The 18,902-nt window shown below is 43.6% G+C and overlaps 1 protein-coding gene across 1 annotated transcript in view; it reads left to right on the forward strand.

Annotated features, from left to right (window-relative positions):
* Window positions 1-1,759: 1,759 nt before the first annotated feature.
* Window positions 1,760-18,902, forward strand: part of ISM1 (isthmin 1) — a 77,954-nt gene continuing 60,811 nt past the window's right edge. The window contains exon 1 of the mRNA XM_050745313.1: window positions 1,760-2,481. Coding sequence (XP_050601270.1) covers window positions 2,344-2,481 — 138 coding nt within the window. The 5' untranslated portion in view covers window positions 1,760-2,343. The remainder of the gene's footprint in view (window positions 2,482-18,902) is intronic.

The raw sequence follows: 18,902 nt of genomic DNA on the forward strand, positions 1-18,902 counted from the left end.
GATCTCCCATCTGAACTACCCTGGACGGTTATTGTTTCACGTTCCCCCCCCCCCCCTCACTCCCCCCGACCCGCACTCCAGTGACAATTATTGGCATTTTAGAGCCTAGAGATAGAAATAAGATGTCTGACAGGCCCGGCTGCCTACAAATCCAAAGCAAGTACCCCTCCAAACATCTCCCCTCTTCCCTCGCACCTCCCCCCACCCAAAAAAAACCAAAAAACTGAAAAGGAAAAGATATAGCAGACTCTATGAACAGCTGCCAATTTATTAATAAGATGCTGGAGTTAGTTAGAATTTTAAAGACGCTTCAGGCATCTTTAAAGAGGCAGCAAGCCCTTCCTCTCCGGGGCACAAATAAGTCCAAGCAACAAACCCTACCTTAGCCATCGCTATTTAAATTCTGCAAAGTGCCGCGGTGACCGGAGGAACCTTCGGAACCGAGCAAGGGTTTGCCTTAATATGGATAATACTTGGTTGAGATGCCTTGGGAGAACTCGAAAGCCGTTGAATTAAGAATCTTAAATCTTTCTAGGGCGCGGAGGAGGAAGGTAGGAAATTGGGGAGGGGGGAAGGGAGGCGTGCCGTCAAGAAAGTGTTGCTTATTTATTTAATTTCATTCACCAAAGGAGAATTCGGAGGCTCCATCCCGGAGGCACTGGCGTCCGGGACGCGGGAAGGGCTTGGAAATGTGCGAAGCGGATGTGTGCGAAGGCATGGACTAGGTCCTGGCTCGCAGGGAGGGAAGGGCTGGGCTGGCGCTGGGGAGGAGGAAGGGAGGGAACGGGTAGGAGGCGGGGAAGCGCAGTATAAAAGGCCCGGCCGGACGGAGAGTCCGCTACTCTGAGCCACTTGGGTAAGGCGGGAGGCCGAGCAAGATCTAGGAGGGAAGCGCGCGGTGCCACGGACGGACCTAGTTCGCTCTAGCATCCGACGCTAGGACTCTGCGCCCTCAGCCCCATCCCGGAGCCCTTCCATTCGCCAACCGCCCCCTGCAAAGCATGAGCCGCACGCGGGAGCCCGAGGCTGCAGCGCGGCCATGAGGTGGTGGCCCGGGATCGACGGCTGCGCGACGCCAGCCCCCAAATCCCCTCTGGTCGCGGCACCCCCGGGATAAGCCCCCTAGACGCAAGCCCGCTAGAGCCGAGATACATTCCCAGTTCCTGAGCGCCTGAGCCGCGGGCCCTGAGTCCCTGCAGCTTCCGGCCAACACCTGCGCCGGTCACCAGACGGACGCCCAGCGAGTTGGACTCCCCTCCCTTCCCAGGCTCTACGGGGCGCCGCGGACCCGCGAACAGCCGCGCCCGGCTAGCGGGCGGCCCAGCAAGTGTCAAGACCCTTCGGAAGGATACTTTGGCACTCCTCTCCTCCCCCGACTGCTTCGGGCAGGGATCGCACGCAGACACCTGGCTTATCCGGCGCCCCCTCCGTTTTCCATCACTGCAACTCCAGCTCCATTTTGCAATAAAGGTTTCTAAAGCAGCCCAGGCACCATCCCACCCACCCACAGCCCCGAACCTCAGTGAGCACAGGGGCTCTACCCGCGCCCCCCACAGCGACCTCGGCAGTGGGCACTTGGTACAGCCCGGCAGGCGGACGCAGACGCCGAGGGCGCCCCGGCTACCCCCAAACCGTGCCAACCTCGGTGTGCCCGGGGCCCCCATCTGGAACCGGCCCTCCCCGGGACTCTGTGTGCGGGGCGGCGCGGCAGGCGGCCCCGAGGAGCGCGGAGAGTAGTGGAGGTGGCTTGCCGGGTGAGTGGCTCGGAGCGGCGAGGGCGGGGAAGCCAAGCGTGGAGGTAACTCCCGGCCGCAGCTGAAGCCCTCCTCCTCCTCCTCCTCCTCCTCTTCCTCCTCCTCTCCTCCTCCTCCTCCTCCCCGCGCTCCTCTGGCGGCCTCTCCCGCTCCAGCTGCGGCGCCGCGGCCACATCTGGGGCGCCCATGTGCGCTCGGGGGCTCGGCTGCGCCCGCCCCGCCGCCGACCCCGCAGCCCCCTGCCAGCAGGGTGGCCTCCGGCCCGGTCCGGGTCCCAGGCAGCCCCGGGACCCAGTTTTCGCCGCCGCCGCCGCCAGGCAGCGCCGGGGCTTGCTCCGCAACCGGCTTGGACACCCCCGGCCTCGCGGTGGCTCCGCCGTGGTGCGGCGGCGGCGGCGGCGGCGGCTCCTGCTCCCCCGGCCCCGCACGCCCCGCCGCGCCCTGCGCCAGCCCCGCAGGCCCGGGAAGCGGAGTCCTGGCGGGAGCCGAGGCGGGAGTCGTGCTGCCGGGCTCCCGGGCTCCTACTCCTCCTCCCCCGGCGCCGCCGCCGGCCGCCGCGCCGGGTCCTAAAGCCGCGCGTCTCAAGAGGATGGTGCGCCTGGCGGCCGAGCTGCTGCTGCTGCTGGGGCTGCTGCTGCTCACGCTGCACATCACCGTGCTGCGCGGCTCGGGAGCCGCCGACGGGCCCGACGCGGCCGCGGGCAACGCCAGCCGAGCCCAACTGCAGGTGAGTGCGCCGCGGGAGAGGGGCGTGCGCGGCTGCGGGGATGGTTTGTGGGGCGGGGGTGCTGAGCTAGTGCCTGGTGGATGCAAGGAGGCGGGTCCCCCGCCCCACCTAAGAGCAACTGTTTTGGTAGTAGTTTTGCCCGGGCCACTTGACTTAGGCAGAGGCGGAGCGGGGGCACGTGCCTGGAGGCTGCACCCGGCTTCCAACTCTGCCAGCTGCGCTCCTTCAGTTCTGTCGGTCACGGGTCAGGTGCAGAGTTGGTGAGGAGGTGGGAGGGAGCGAGGTTTGGGATGAGCAGAGGAAGTGTGGAGATATGCTTGCTTGGGGGTGCTACCAGTCTTTCGTTGCCCTTCGGAGGCTGAGTAATGTTACTCGAGGCTGGAGGGACGCAAGGAGACTTCACAGGATGATATCCCTGAAGTCTTTGGGAGAAAGAACTCCGGGAGTCTACCCCTTCAGGAAGCAATGCCAAAGGTCAGGACATAATTTCCCAAGGAGAATAGCCAGGCACCCCCTCCTCACCCTCAGGGTTCCCTTGCTTCCAGTGTTCCTCCAGAGGCCTCGCCTGAGGTCCCCCGGTTGCCCCCTTGGTCGTGGGGAAGGTGCAGTGAAGGCACTGGTAGTGATTTGGGCCAGTGTTACCTGGGGCTTTTAAACTCGTAGCAAAGTCTTTCTCCCAAGGATCTTCCCCTTTGAAGGTCGCTTTAGCAATGGGATTCTGTTTATCCATTTCAACTTTAGGGCAAGGGGAGGGCATAGTGGACGGTCAGACACAATGTGAGTTCTGACTTCTGAATAGAATTGCCCAGCTAGGCATTTCCTGCCGCTACCTTAGCACCTTTCCTTGAGTCTAGGGGTGGGACAACTGTAAACTTGGAGCATAGGCAAAAGTAAACAGGGATTTTCCCAGGAGGCAGAGGGGATTCTTTGGCTCCTAAAATCAGCTCAAACCAGGCGCAGTGGTTCACGCCTGTGATCCCAGCACTTTGGCAGGCAGAGGCGGGTGGATCACCTGAGGCCAGGAGTTGGAGACTATCCTGGCCAACATGGTGAAACCCCATCTCTACTAAAAATACAAAAATTAGCCGGGCGTGGTGGCGCAGCCTGTAGTCCCAGTTATTTGGGAGGCTAAGGCAAGCGAATTGCTTAAACTTGGGAGGTTGCAGTGAGCTGAGATCACGCCACTGCACTCCAGCCTAGGTGACAGAGCGAGACTCTGTCTCAAAAAAAACAAACAAACAAATAAATAAAACGAAATAAGCATTGTTCATTGTTCCCAAAGGACTTTATAGTCATTGTCTTTGATAATTCACTTTTTACATCTTTATACAATTTGTAGCGAAACTTTAGCGTAAGAGAAAACTCATAAAACACTTCCATTGTGTTTACTATGTGCCACCGTTTTAAGTGCTTTACAGAATCTAACTCACTTAATTTAACCATAATCTTATGAGACATGGTACTGTTAATATAGCCCCTTTACAGATGCAAAAACTGAGGTATAGCAAGGTTAAAAAACTTGTCAAAGTTCAGACATTCCAAACTCTCGATTAACTACACCAAATTTTGTCTCTACCAGGATAGACTAAAGCAAGGTGATTATTACATGCAAGAACAAAACCAACAGTAGAAAAGTACACACCCCAAAGCTTAAAGTTGTTTTAACTTTGAGATATTTCTAAAAATGTCCTAACTTTGTGGGATCTCTCATCTTCTCCCGTGGATAGCTAGGTACAGTGACAGACTGAGGGAATTTCTATGGGGAAGTTGAAGATGCCACTGTCCTATAGACTGGGGCACCCACCAATCTAACACTGTAGGGATAATTCTTAATATCTTCAAGATTTCTGGAAGTTATATTTTATACATGATGCTTTTTTCCTCATGGACTCATGAAAAGCCATAGAAATGATGTTCTGTGGAAAAGTAAATTTGGCAGGATGAGGTGTTTGCTATCATTAGAATAACCCGGGGTTGGCCTTTTCCGCTTGAACAGTAAGGTAATGAGAGAAGCAGCTGGTGGAAGTGGCAGTTCTAAAAGGGAAGTGGACTGAATTCTCAAAAGGGGCTTTGGCTGAAGAACTGCCCCAAGAGGACAGAACAAATGGGGGATTTAGAAAGAGTTATGCTCCTAGAAATATCTGAGTCCCAAGTAGCTGCTAATCCACCAGCTTCAGCTTATCTTGTAATAGTGTTCGGTGATACTGTCCACTCAATGCACACACTTTTCCAAGCAGAATGATGAGTTTAGCAGTTCAGTTCATAATTTTGCTGTTTTGTAATTTGTTATTATAAAAGTTTTATACTCTTCCTGACCAAAGTTATTTCTTTGGCCCTCTGACTCTGCAAAGGTTTTATAAGTCAAATGAAGAATGTTCTGCCAAATGAGGAGGTCTGCAAAAGACATTTATTAGTCCATCATTTTCAGGCCCCAGAAAGTGAATTTGCCAGTAGCAGGTGTATTTGAAGACAAAACTGTGGACACTGTATTCTTTCTTTTTACCAGACATTTTAAACCCAAGTCTTAAACATCATCTAAATTTGTTGGTTCTATGCTGTCCTGAGCTACTAAAATCCTTCTTCATAATCAGAAAATTAATCAATCCATATACATCATTTTTATTGTTTTTGTCTCTGTGCACAACCTTCTAAAATATAAGGTTGTCTTAGAAATATGCAATGGTGGGCTTATTTACCCGAATTGTAGTATGTTTGGATTCATTTAAAAAGAGACACATTCTTATTTAAGGACATATCAAGGACACCCAATAAAGTAGTAAGAAAAGCAACAATAATAGCTAAGATTTATTAAGTGCCTTTTATGTGGCAGGCACTGTTCTTAGCGCTTTAGACATATTAGCTTTCTTAATCCTCACAAAAATCCCATGAATTGAGTACTATCATTATTCCTGTTTCAGATGGAGAAACTGAGGTTAGGTAATTTGCCCAAGGTTGCACAGCTAGAAGCTTCTTAATTTATTTTTGTTATTTTATAGTGGGGAGCTATTTGAAGCATACTTCTATTGCAAGTTCTGGATAAAGTCATACACTCGAGAGAGAAACACTTTTAACAATTTACATTTTCAAATGTATCTTGACATTCTTACTGTGTTAACTATGACATATATGTATATATATACACACATTATATATACATACATACACATACATGTATAAATATTATCTAAGTGTTTTTTGTAGTTTCAGCATACTAGGGGTTACATTTTTGACTCTTTGTATGACTGTCTCCCCTAGTATGCGCGAGTGTGCTCAAAACATTGATAGGTACAATGTTACGAGGTGGCAGTAAAGTGTTTTGAGTACACTATCCATATTGGTTAACTGGCTGATGAACATAAAAATGTTAAGTCTTTGAACTGTTTTCAGTATTTTTACATTATCTAGTAAGAAATTAGACAACTGTGTGCAATAGCTGCATTAAAATGCATGGAAACATCAACTTTTTTTTTGCTTTTGAATCTTCTTTCATTAGAATAAGTATGTCTCATATTAATCAGATACTCAGATTAGTTCTTTCATATATATTTAATTAATGTTAATGAGAAAACATAGACATGGATATAGATATAGATATATAATAAAAGTAGTCTGGAAGACAAAATGTAGAATCCATAGGCAATAATAGCACTAATAAAGGTATCTCCTTTGTCTGAAATTCAAATGATTGCCTTTCCACTAAATCTCAGTCAGTTTTAGAATCATGAATTTCTATATATTTTTAGTAGTAAGCCAGAACTCGTTAAGGCAGTGAGATTTAAGCAAGTATTATAAAACACCAATTTGATTATTTTTACAGTAACATTAAAGCAAACCAAACTCTGGAATGTAGTAAAATGTCTCTGTTCTCTATTTCCTAACTATCATCTTTATGAGCACTTCCCATCTGTTATCCCTCTATTGCCTTCAATAAAACAGCTTAGCTTCTTGTATTCACTGCTTTGGATTTAGGAGTTCATCCAAGCTACTTACAGCAGTAGAAGCAAAAGCATAATTTATCTGTACTTAATACAAGAAAGTCAACAGCCATTTGTGTTTCTTATTTTGTGACTTACCTGCTCATTTTCCAGTTGGGCTGATTACTTTTACTGGATTTTTTTCTTTAAATGATGAACAATTGTCTCACCTAGCTATTGCTGCAGAATAACCCACCCTAAAATTTAGTGACTTAACACAACCACCATTTTATTTCCTCATGAATTTGTATAACAGCACCTTGCTTGGGCTCAGCTGAGTGGTTCTTCTGGTGATTTCACCTGATATTACTCATGTAGCTGTAGTCATCTGTTGGCTTCATGTGGGCTAGGTGGTTCAAAAATACTTCACTCATTTGTCTGATAGTTGGTGCTTGCTGTCACCTAGGTTTGCTCTCCATATAATCTCTCATCCTTAAGGAGTCTAGCTCATATATCTTTACATGGTGGACTCAGAGCAGCAACAGAATAAAAGCAGAAATTGCAAGACGTCTGGATGAGTTTGCACATCATTTCAGCTGTATTCTATTAGCCAAACAAATCATGTGGTTACTTAGATTCTAGTGGACAGGAAATAGATTCCACGTCTTGATGGGAGGAGCAGCAAAGTCACATTAAAGAAGAGCATGTGAACAGGGAGGAATTGTAGGCATCTTTTTATCTTTGTTCTCCTAATTTTTGATTTACATTTTTAGAACCCGTAGTGCAAGGACATAAAGTGTCCTTTTTGGTGACTGTATTTTTATCAAGGTGGAATTCTTTATCTCTTTTATTGCCTTTAGTCTTGAATACTTTTTTGTGTCATATTAATATAACAATTTCTGCTCTTTCTTCCTTTTAGAATTTGTTTGGGTGTCTTTTACAACCTTTATTTTCAAACTTTTTTTGACTTTTATTTTTTTCAAATTTATTTATTTATTTTGAGATGGAATCTCACTCTGTCACCCAGGCTGGAGTGCAGTGGCACAATCTTGGCTCACTGCAAGCTCTGCCTCCCAGGTTCACGCCATTCTCCTGCCTCAGCCTCCCGAGTAGCTGGGACTACAGGTGCATGCCACCACTCCTGGCTAATTTTCTGTATTTTTAGTAGATACTGGATTTCACCGTGTTAGCTAAGATGGTCTCAATCTCCTGACCTCGTGATCTGCCCGCCTCGGCCTCCCAAAGTGCTGGGATTACAGGCGTGAGCCATCGCACCTAGCCCAACTTTTTAATTTAAATATATTTCTTATTAATAAGCTATAGCTAAATTATACTTGTTTATGCAAAGCATCAGTGGATTTAACCCATTTATATTTATTGTGATTATTGATAAATTAGAATTTTTTTCATTTTATTTGCTATTCTAACATTTTTATTTATTTTTATTTTTCCTCTCTCACTCTCACCTTCAATTTATTTATATCATCTTTGGCAAGAGGATTAGCCTCTCTATGTCTAAATTTTCTCATCTGTAAAATAGATATATAGCAACTATTTCTCAGTATTATTGTAAGGATTAGAACATTGAATGCATGCTAAATGTATTATTAGAGCTTGGCATTTAATCATTTGATAAGTATTTATTTATTTGTTTATTTAAATGGAGTCTTGCTCTGTTGCCCAGGCTGGAGTGCAATGGCATGATCTCAGCTCACTGTAACCTCCACCTCCCAGGCTCAAGTGATCCTGCGACCTCCACCTCCCAAGTAGCTGTGACTACAGGTGCTCACCACCATGCCCAGCTAAGTTTTGTATTTTTTGTACAGACAGGGTTTCACCATGTTGCCCAGGCAGGTCTCAAATCCTGGACTCAAGTGATCCACCTGCCTCAGCCTCCCAAAGAGTTGGGATTACAGGCATGAGCCACCACGCCTGGCCATTTGATAAGTATTTAAATATTACTTTTTTAAATTTTTATCAAGTTTTGAAAGTTATCTGTTCTATTTCTATTATGTTTAACATTTTAACAAACATAACTGAACTAACACTTTTCTATTAATGCTGAGAATCAACCATTATCTATAACCTAAACCCACCACATAAACAAGATTCTGACATGCTAGATGCAAGATTCTCTGTCTTGTCTGTATACTATCTCTAATTTTTTAATCTTCTGAAATTTTAGTGCTAGAATATTTCTTTTCATCTTTCTTTCTTTTTTCTTTCTTTTCTTTTAGTATGTCTATTTTAGGAATCAATTCTTACCAGTTTTATTATACTCCCAATAATTATTTAGACTTAATTCTAAGATTTACTGATTTATCTAGCTGCTGCCTTTTGAGATGGAGTCTAGCTCTGTTGCCCAGGCTGGAGTCCAGGAGTGCAGTGGTGTGATCTCGGCTCACTGCAACCTCCCTCTCCTGGGTTCAAGCGATTCTCGTGCCTCAGCCTCAAGTAGCTGGGATTACAGGTACCCGCCACTATGCCCAGCTAATTTTTGTATTTTTAGTAGAGACAGGGTTTCACCATGTTGGCCAGGCTGGTCTCGAGTAGATTTCTCTCTTTTATGATCTCAGGTGATCTGATCTCAGGTGATCTGCCTGCCCCGGCCTCCCAAAGTGCTGGGATTACAGTGTTAGCCACTGTGTCTGGCCTGCTGCTGCTTCTTCAATCTCATACTTTCATCTTTTATTTTGCTAAAACACAGTTTCAAAAATTTTTTCAGAGACAATTTATTAATTATAAACTCTGTGAGAACCTATATCTTTAGACATATCTTTATTTGATTCTCAAAATTAAATGCTAATTTGGCAGTTGGCTGTCTTCTATCTTATTTCTCCCCTAAGAATTTTAAGCCATACAATTTAATTTTTTATACTATCTCATATTTCAGATGAGAAGCCTAATACCATTTCTTTGTAGGTGATTTTTTAAAAACTTCATGCTTTTGTGAGTTTTTCCTTTATTCATAATGTTCAGAAATTTTTACCAGGTTGTGTTTAGATTCAGGGCTTTAGCTGTTAGTCCTGTTCAGCATATGGTGAACCCTTTCATTCTGAAGTCCCAACTTTGTCTCCAGCTTGAAAAAATTTCTTTAGTTATATCTTTGGTATTTCCAATATCCCTGAACTCTTTTTCTGGAACTCCTGTTAGAGATTGAAACTAACATTGAGATTGAGATTTCAAGATCCATCTTTAATGTCTCTTAATTTTTCTTCTCATACTTTTATTTCTGCTTTTTAATTGTGTCTTATGTCTTGAGGCATTCTTCTGGCTATTTCAACCCCAGTGTCTTGTTTAGGAATATTTCATAACTGAACGCTCATAGTAAATATCAGATGCAAATGTCAAACTCAGCCACTCTGAAACCCAGGACTGAATGAAATGGCTCTACCACTTCCTGCCCTCAGCCTTTTCTCCTAACTTTTATAGCCTCTTTTCTCCCCTTCTTTTTCCTTCCCTTTCTTTCCTTTTTCTTCCTTTTTTATCTTCCTTTCCTTCTTCCTTATCTTTCTTCTCTTCTCTCTCTCTGCATTTTTTAAAGTTTTTTTTTAAACTATATATAATTTACATATGATAAAATGGATGAATCTTAAAGGTTCAGTTTCATTTTTACAGTTGTATATGCCTATATAGTTATCACCAAAATTAGGATATAGAACATTCCCCATCACCCAGAAAGTCTTCCGGTGCACAATTGTAGGCAATTTACTCCTTCCAGAGGCAACCATTCTGGCTTCCATTACCATAGATTAGTTTCGCCTGTTCCAGACTTTCACATAAATGGAAATGTACTGTTTGCGTTTTTCTGTGTGCCTGGCTTCTTTCATTAAACATAGTTTTTGAGATTCATTTATTTTGTGTATATCAGTAGATTTCTCTCTTTTATTGCTAAATGATAGTCCACTGTGTAACTCTATCACAATTTGTATATTCCCATCAATGGACGTTTGGTTTGTTTCCATTGCTTTGCATATTATGAGTAAGACCATGTTAGTATTTTTACACAAGCCTTTCTGTGGACCTATGTTTTCATTTCTTGTGAGTAAATTTCTAGTAGTAAGGCTGACTTAGTCTCTGTTCTTGATATTATTGTGGCAATTCTTCTAGGGAAACTGACTTTTTAGAGATCTCACTTTCCTTTTGTCAGCTCTGTAGTGCTTCACTTTCAATCGGTTGCCACTTGTTTCATATCTACCAGAAATCCCTCTCTCTCTTCTGTAGTTGGCCCTTCTTTCAGCTTTCCAATTCTGTTGTAGATTGACTCATATTTCTTCTACCTCCTCCATAGAATTAATAAATAGAAAAGAGGTAAATGCCACCTTGGTCAGCCACCTTGAGCTGAAACACTATAATTCTATTTCTTAATTTTATTTTCCTTTATATAAACCAAAATAAAGTTCTATCATTTGTGCTGCTCCTTCATTTATTCACTTCTACCCATAGTTTAAAAGGCATTAATCTTTGAGGTTTGGAGGCATCCTCAGATGTCTATGCATTTGGTCAAGAAGAATCTGTTTTGGTTTTAAACTTACAAAGCAAATAATCTCAATAACATTTCCATATGTCATACAAGGGTTTTTAACAGCTCTTAATATCAGAACATTTTTCTTCTGATATGCCCATTAAATCCTTTATGCTACATGTTAATTTCTTGTTCACTTTGTTCACTTTTTTTTCTTCCCAGTGTTCATGAACAGGTGGCTGCATTCTTTTCAAGAAACTTCTCCTGCAGAACTTGAAGATTATTATGTAATAGCTCCTTTGTCATTTCCAAATTCCATTATCTCAGTTTCTTTAACTTGTCTTCACTAGTCTTATTGTAAAACATTTTAGTGCTTTCTGTGGTTCTATTATGTTTCATCTTCTGAGAGCATCTGTCTTTTGCAACCCTTGGCTTAGGGTTTACAAATTTTACCCTTTATAAATGTTATGATTTGTAAAGAAAAGGATGACAATGAAGCCCCTTTCCCCAATGATAGCTAAGAGTGTCCCTCTGTCTCTACTCATCCCCCAAAGACAGGAGATCATTTAGAGATGGGATGGGGGTGTCGGTTTAGTGCCCAGATTATATGTAGTGGGTTCAAACAAACAGCAAGGGAATGTGTTGTAGAAAAGAAAAAAGAAAAGAACAAAAAAACTTCACTTTGCATGTTATTTAAACCTTATACAATTCCTTTTTATAAGAATTATAAGAAACTGTGAACATAAATACATAAAACTTAATTTATTTCCTTCTGTGGCTTATTAGTCAAGAGTTTAGATCACGTCCAGTGCTGACAAAACCAATATGCTTCTTATGCCCAGTGTTTCTCTTGGGACTAAACACTCACTGCCCACTGTGGTCCCTGTCTTGATAATGTACCCTTCTGGCTCTTTCTCTTCCCTGCCTGCCTTCCTCTTCCCCTATCAGAGATTTCTGGGGTCATCTCTCAAATAAATTACTTGTTCTTTGTCTCAGGGTCTGCTTCTGGGAAAACCCACACTAAATGAACCACACCCAAATGGTAGTCATGATGATAATGGATACTCCTCTAGGTAGTAACAATATAGGAAGTCTCCAAAAAGGTAACAGAGCAGAGTTTCCATGAGGCACCTGCTTGTTGTTGTCATTAACAGCAAGGAAGTCTGTTAGCCTCAGAGAGATGCGCTGCAGGCAGCAAAAGAACCAGCTATCCCATGCACTCCCGGAGCAGTCAGGAAGAGGGAAATTCCAAAATTGCAGAGATGGGCTGCAAAAGTCACGCCCAGGCAAAGCCTACAAATTCTTGGTGTTTAGAGATCTAGTGGGTCCTTTTTCTCCTGAGATGCTGATCCCATGGTCCTTTACTATGTTAGGTGGGAGGATGAGTGACAATGGGGAGGCCTCAGAGGCATGTGGGATTGTCCTGTAATGCCTGAAATAAGCAGAGGCCAAGGTGCCTTGACACAAATAGCTTAGCATCAACTCCCTAAGCACAGACCAGCATGTGTCCCTGGAAAGTTATCTTTGTAAACCGAGTAGAAGTAAAAACAGTAGGTTAACTACCCCTTCTTCCTGTTGGCCTGACTCATGCACATTTCAGTAAACCCAATCATCTTGCACAGAGCACTCTCCATGGCTGACACACATCCATTAGACAGCAACACCCGCATTCTCCATGGAAGAGATAGTACTGTGTGGTTCATGGAATAGAAGAGTTCTGTCTTCAAGTTTGGGTCTCTGAGCTGCCCAATTTGCAGTTTTGAGTACCACAGTCACCAGATATTCAAGAGCAGTGACCTGGAAAAGGTCAGGTAGACTTTGAATGCAATGGGCCATTGATGTCTTCTGGACACCACTTATCTATTTTCAAAAATAACAAAATATGTCTGAAATCTATATGAAGAATGCAGAGAAGCTGGAAATGGTCATAGCCCACCCCAGTGTTAACTTCCTCCCACAAGCGTCCGGATAGAATATTTTCACCAAGGACAAAGAAACAAATAGTCGACATGCCTTGCCTCACAGGTAACCCTGGGAGATAGCAGTGAGGACAGGAGGAGAAGAGTGGCAGTCATTTTATTATTATTTTTTTAAAATACAGCTTTGTCAAAGTGCAATTAACAACTAATAAACTGTACATATTTAAATGAAAAATGTGACAATATTGACACCTGTAAAACCATCACCATAGTCAAGATGATGAATAAATCTACCATCTGAAAAGTTTCCTTGTGCTCCTCTGTGAGCTTCAGCAGTCTCCGGGCAACCACTGATCTGCCATCTCTCACTGCAGATTAGTGTTGGATTTCCTAGACTTTTATATATGTGGAATACAGAATGCATAGCATTGCATGATATGGCTTCTTTGCTCACCATAATAATTTTGAGATTCATTCACGTTGTTTTGTGCATAGAGAACTTGTTCGTTTTTATTACCAATTAATATTCTATTGTGTGGCTATACCACAATATGCTTACCCATTGACTCATTTAGGTTATTTCCTATTTGGCAACTATTAAACATGCTGTGAACATTCGGGTATAAGCATTTGTGTGAACATTTGCTTTCATTTCTCTTGGGTGAATACTTTGGAACAGAATGGTTGGATCATATAGCAGTTGTATGTGTAGCTTATTAAGAAATTCTGGAACTCTTTTTGGTGCACTCACATAAAGTGTTTAGGATCTACAACAATCAAGGTACTTCCTTGGAAAACTTCACGGAATTTGAAGGTTGAATCCCAGGATGCTATTTTTCTATAGTTAAAATATAAATGTGTGAACTACAGGATATTATGAAATACTGAAAGAAGGAGAGAAGACCCTGTCTCCTTAGAAAGAATTCTCCTTTCTTTTCAGAATGCCCAAAGTAGTCTCATGGGTCTCAATTCTCCAAGTGATGGTGGTGACATCGATTATAGTGACCATCATGGTGGGGGTTGTGAAAAGAAAATTAGATGCTGAACCAAAAAAAAAAAAAAAAAAAAAAAAAAAACAGGCTAGAAAAGTGTCCAGAAGAAAACTCTGCTTCTCCCATATCCTGCTGTCCAATATTCCTTGATTCTCTTGCCCCATTCCTAGTCCCCATGAGTGGAAATTTAAAAACCAGAAATGGATTTTGTATCTTCTGCCTGGGGCCTCAATTACATTGTGACATAGAAACATAGAAACATGGATTTTGAGCTCAAAATGAATTGGAAGCCAGGTTTATTGCTGGGAATCTTCAAATTTCAGGGAGTAGAAAGAGCAAAAATAAAAATGGAGATTCCCGCTGGGCGCGGTAGCTCATGCCTGTAATCCCAGCACTTTGGGAAGCCAAGGCAGGCAGATCACCTGAGGTTAGGAGTTTGAGACCAGCCTGACCAACATGGAGAAACCCTGTCTCTACTGAAAATACAAAATTAGCTGGGCGTGGTGGTGCATGCCTGTAATCCCAGCTACTCAGGAGGCTGAGGCAGGAGAATTGCTTCAACCAGGGAGTTGGAGGTTGCAGTGAGCCACGATTGTGCCATTGCATTCCTGCCTGGGCAACAAGAGTGAAACTTGATCTCAAAAAAAAAAAAAAAAGGAGATCCCATTAGATGTTCCTAATTCTTGGCCCAAGAAATGAATTGAGGAAATTCTGACCTTCTGGGCACATGAGACATAGGAGAGCACAGATTGTTAGTGACTCACATAGGATTCTCATTATGAGGGAAAATATTGTCCTTCTCTTACATATAAGGTAACCCATCCATTGCCCAAATGTTCACTAGGTGCGTTCATGGCCCAGAGATAGACAAGAAGCTCAGAATGGCTTCTCAGCCCTTGCGCCCGGAATGTGGCCTACAGACCACCAGCATTAGCATCTCCTGAAAGCTTGTTGTAAAATAAGAGTCTTAAGCCATGCCCAGAACTACTGAATTAGAATCTGCATTTTAAAAATGTTTATTTATATATATTTGGGGAGTACAGGTGCAGGTTTCTTAGGTGCGTATATTGCGTAGTAGTGAAGTCTGGGCTTTTAGTGTATTCATCACCTGAGTAGTGAACATCGTACCCAATGAGTAATTTTTCAGCCCTCATCCCCTCCACCTCCCACCTTTTGGAGTCTCCAATGTCTGATTACTCTTTGTATGTCCGTGTATGCCCATTGTTTAGCCCCCACTTATAAGGGAGAACATGTGGTGTTCGACTTTCTGTTTCTGAGTTATTTCGCTTAGCATAATAGCCTCTGGTACCAGCCATGTTGCTGCAAGAGACATGACTTCATTCTTTTTTATGTCTGAGTAGTATTCCATGGTATATTTCTTTACCCAATCTTCCACTGATGAACACTTAATTCCATGTATTTGCTATTGTGAATAGTACTGTGATAAACAGATGAGTGCAGGTATCTTTTTGATATATTGATTTCTCTCCCTTTGGGTATATACTCAGAAGTGGGATTGCTGGATTGAATGGTAGTTCTATTTTTGGTATTTTGAGAAATCTCCATACTGTTTTCTATAAAGGTTATGCTTATTTATATTCCCATCAACAGTGTATAAGTGTGCCCTTTTATCCACGTCCTCGCCAACATATGTTGTTTTTAGACTTTTTAACAATAGCCATTCTGACTTGTGTAAAATGGTATCTCATTGTGGTTTTAATTTTTTTATTTATCTGATAATTAGTTATGTAAAGCATTTTTTCATATGTTTGTTGTCCTCTTGTATGTCTTCTTTTGAAAAATGCCTGTTCATGTCCTTTGTCCACTTTTTAACGAGGTCATTTGGTTTTTTCTTGCTGAGTTGTTTGAGTTCCTTTTAGATTCTGTATGTTAGCCCTTTGTCAGATGCATAGTTTGCAAAATTTTTTTGTACAGAATCTGTATTTTGACAAGGTCACCAGGTTAATCATCTGCAGGTCATGGTTTGAGAAACACTGGTCTAAATGCATGTTTTTCTTACAAGTTGCAGGTCCCAGAAAGCACTTAATACAGGTCCTGTGTTATCCAACTATTGCCTAATAATGCAGTAGGACAACTACTACAAATCTCAGTGGTCTGCAGTTATAAGCATGTACTCTCACACTCAGGGGTCCGTGGGTCAGCTGAGGTTCAGTAGATCTAGGCAGGGCATGGCTTTAAGCTATGGATTGGGTCTAGGTTTACGCCATGGGTCTCCCATTCTTTTGTGACCAGCAGGTTACCTGCCACACATTTCTCTCATGGTGATGGGATTATATCTCAGTCATGACTGTTACCATTTCATCAGCCAAAACAAGTCACAAGATCCAACAGACTAGCCAAAAAGTGGTCATGGGCTTTGGAGTTGTTTTGATTCCAGTTCTGCTCCTCAGTTAAGTCTCTGCCCCTAAGCAAAATCCTTATACTTCTCTACATCTCTGTGCCCCATTCAGTAAAATGGGATAAGAATAGTGACATCACCAGGGCTGTGTTGGGAAGCTGCTCAGCCTGACTCCAGGGCCAGAGTCAGGCCAAGAGGGAGGGTGAGTCCCAGAGGGCCCTGCCACTGAGAAGTTAGAGCTAGAGAAAGCTCCCACATGTCATTCTGTGGGTTGCTGTGGCAGCACATGATTCAGCCCCCACCAAGGGTTGTTTCTGAGTCAAGAAACACACGCCCATCTCTTTCCATCTTTTTTCGGAAGGGTTGCCCTTTCACTGCTTACAAATTGTGTGCTACATAGTAGGAACTGTGCCTGCAAATATCTTATTCATCACTCATGGGGCTTGGACAATTTGAGCCTGTGACCACTTTCCCTGATGAAAGGGCACTGTTTCCTACCTTCCTTCCCCAGATGCAACAAGAGAAACGGAACATGCCTGCGGACAGGAGTTCCACAGGCTCTGTGCATTGTATATTGTACTTCTTTTTTTTTTTTTTTTTTTTTTTTTTTTTGAGATGGAGTCCCATTGTGTCACCGAGGCTGGAGTGCTGCGGCACAATCTTGACTCACTGCAACCTCCACCTCCCGGATTCAAGCAAGTCTACTGCCACAGCTTCCTGAGTAGCTGGGATTACAGGCACCCACCACCATGCACGGCTAATTTTTGTATTTTTAGTAGAGACAGGGTTTCACCATGTTGGCCAGGATGGTCTTGATCTCTTAATCTTGTGATCCACCTGCCTCGGGCTCCCAAAGTGCTGGGATTACAGGCGTGAGCCACCGTGCCCGTCTCGGCCATACTTCTAACAAGGACCTGCTCAGAGTTAAAATTCTTGGGAGTGATACAGTAGAAGACAATTATGTTAACAAACTTCTCACCTTTCAAACTAACGCTGGGATATTCATTGAGTTAGCACGGGAAAGACTGGCCCCCATGATTCAATTGCTTCCCCCTGGGTCCCTCCCACAAAACATGGGAATTCTGGGAGAAACAATTCAGTTGAGATTTGAGTGGGGACAAAGCCAAACGGTATCATTCCACCCCTGACCCCTCCAAATTTCATGTCCTCACATTTCAAAATCAATCATGCCTTCCCAACAGTCCCCCAAAGTCTTAATTTATTTCAGAATTAATCCAAAAGTCCACAGTCCAAAGTCTCATCTGAGACAAGGCAAGTCCCTTCTGCCTATGAGCCTGTAAAATCAAAAGCAAGCTAGTTATTTCCTAGATATGATGGGGGTACAGGTATTGGGTAAATACAGTCATTCCAAATGGGAGAAATTGGCCAAAACAAAGGGATTACAGGGCCCAGGCCAAGTCTGAAATCCAGCAGGGCAGTTAAATTTTAAAGCTCCAAAATGGTCCCCTTTGACTCCATGTCTCACATCCAGGTCACGCTTATGCAAGAGGTGGGTTCCCATGGTCTTAGGCAGCTCTGCCCCTGTGGCTTTGCAGGGTCAGCCTCCCTCCAGCTGCTTTCAGGGACTGGTGTTGAGTGTCTGCGACTTTTCCAGGCACATGGTGCAAGCTGTCGGTAGATCTACCATTCTGGGTTCTGGAGGACAGTGGCTCTCTTCTCACAGCTCCACTAGGCAGTGCCCAAGTAGGGACTCCGTGTGGGGGCTCCGACCCCACATTTCCCTTCTGCACTGCCCTAGAAAAGGTTCTCCATGAGGACCCTGCCCCTGCAGCACACATGAGGTCCCTCCCACAACACATGAGAATTCTGGGAGATACAATTCAATTGAGATTTGAATGGGGACACAGCCGACATATCAACATGCCCCTGACCCAGCAATTCCACCCGAGTATGTGCCCAGCAGAAATCTATTCACTAATGCACTCAAAGACCTAAAAAAGAATGTTCATAGCAGCACTGTTTAAAACGGTCCCAACCTGGAAACAACCCCAATGCCATCAACAGAATAGATAATAAGATAGTTAAGTGTACACAGTGGGAAGGAACAAATGACAGCTACGTGCAACATGCACAATTTCACAAATGTAATGTTGAGTGAAGGAAACCAGGCACAGTAAAGTACGTGCTGGATAATTCTGTTTAGGTGAAGTTCCAAACCAGGAAAAAGGAACCTGTGCTGTTGGAAGAGAGTTACCTTTGTCAAGGAAGTGATGAAAAGGGAGTCCAAGGAGGGCAGCTAGGGCACTGGTGATGTTTTGCCTCTTGATCTAGGCATTGGTTACATAGGTGTCTTCAGTTTGTGAAATCTTATTGAGCTGTAGAGTTACATATGTGTATATTTCTGTAGGAATATCATACTTCAATTTTAATAAAAGAGTAAAGAACGCAGCAGGCAGGGTACATGGTGTAGAAGAGATGGCTGGTTTTCACTGGGAAAGATGACCCACAGCCCTGGAATTCACTCTCTGGGCTCCCTGATGTGTGTGCTATCCCGCAGATTGTTCTCCAAATTGGAATGAATGCAGGCTAGTTTCAGTATTACGGGGGTGCTCCTCTGCCTCAGGTCCCAGTGCCATTGTTACAACATCAAAGACCAACTGCTGGCTGAGATGCAGTCCATATGAAAAGAGTGACCAGCAAATTTACTGCTTGACTTCATTCCCTTTAAAAGGAATTGGCTCCATGGTCCTCCTTCAAAGCTCAATTGTAGACATATATCTTCTTTATAGGACATCGTTTACAATAAAGAGG

This window comes from Macaca thibetana, chromosome 10 (genome assembly GCF_024542745.1).
Source record: "Macaca thibetana thibetana isolate TM-01 chromosome 10, ASM2454274v1, whole genome shotgun sequence".
Taxonomy (NCBI): domain Eukaryota; kingdom Metazoa; phylum Chordata; class Mammalia; order Primates; family Cercopithecidae; genus Macaca; species Macaca thibetana.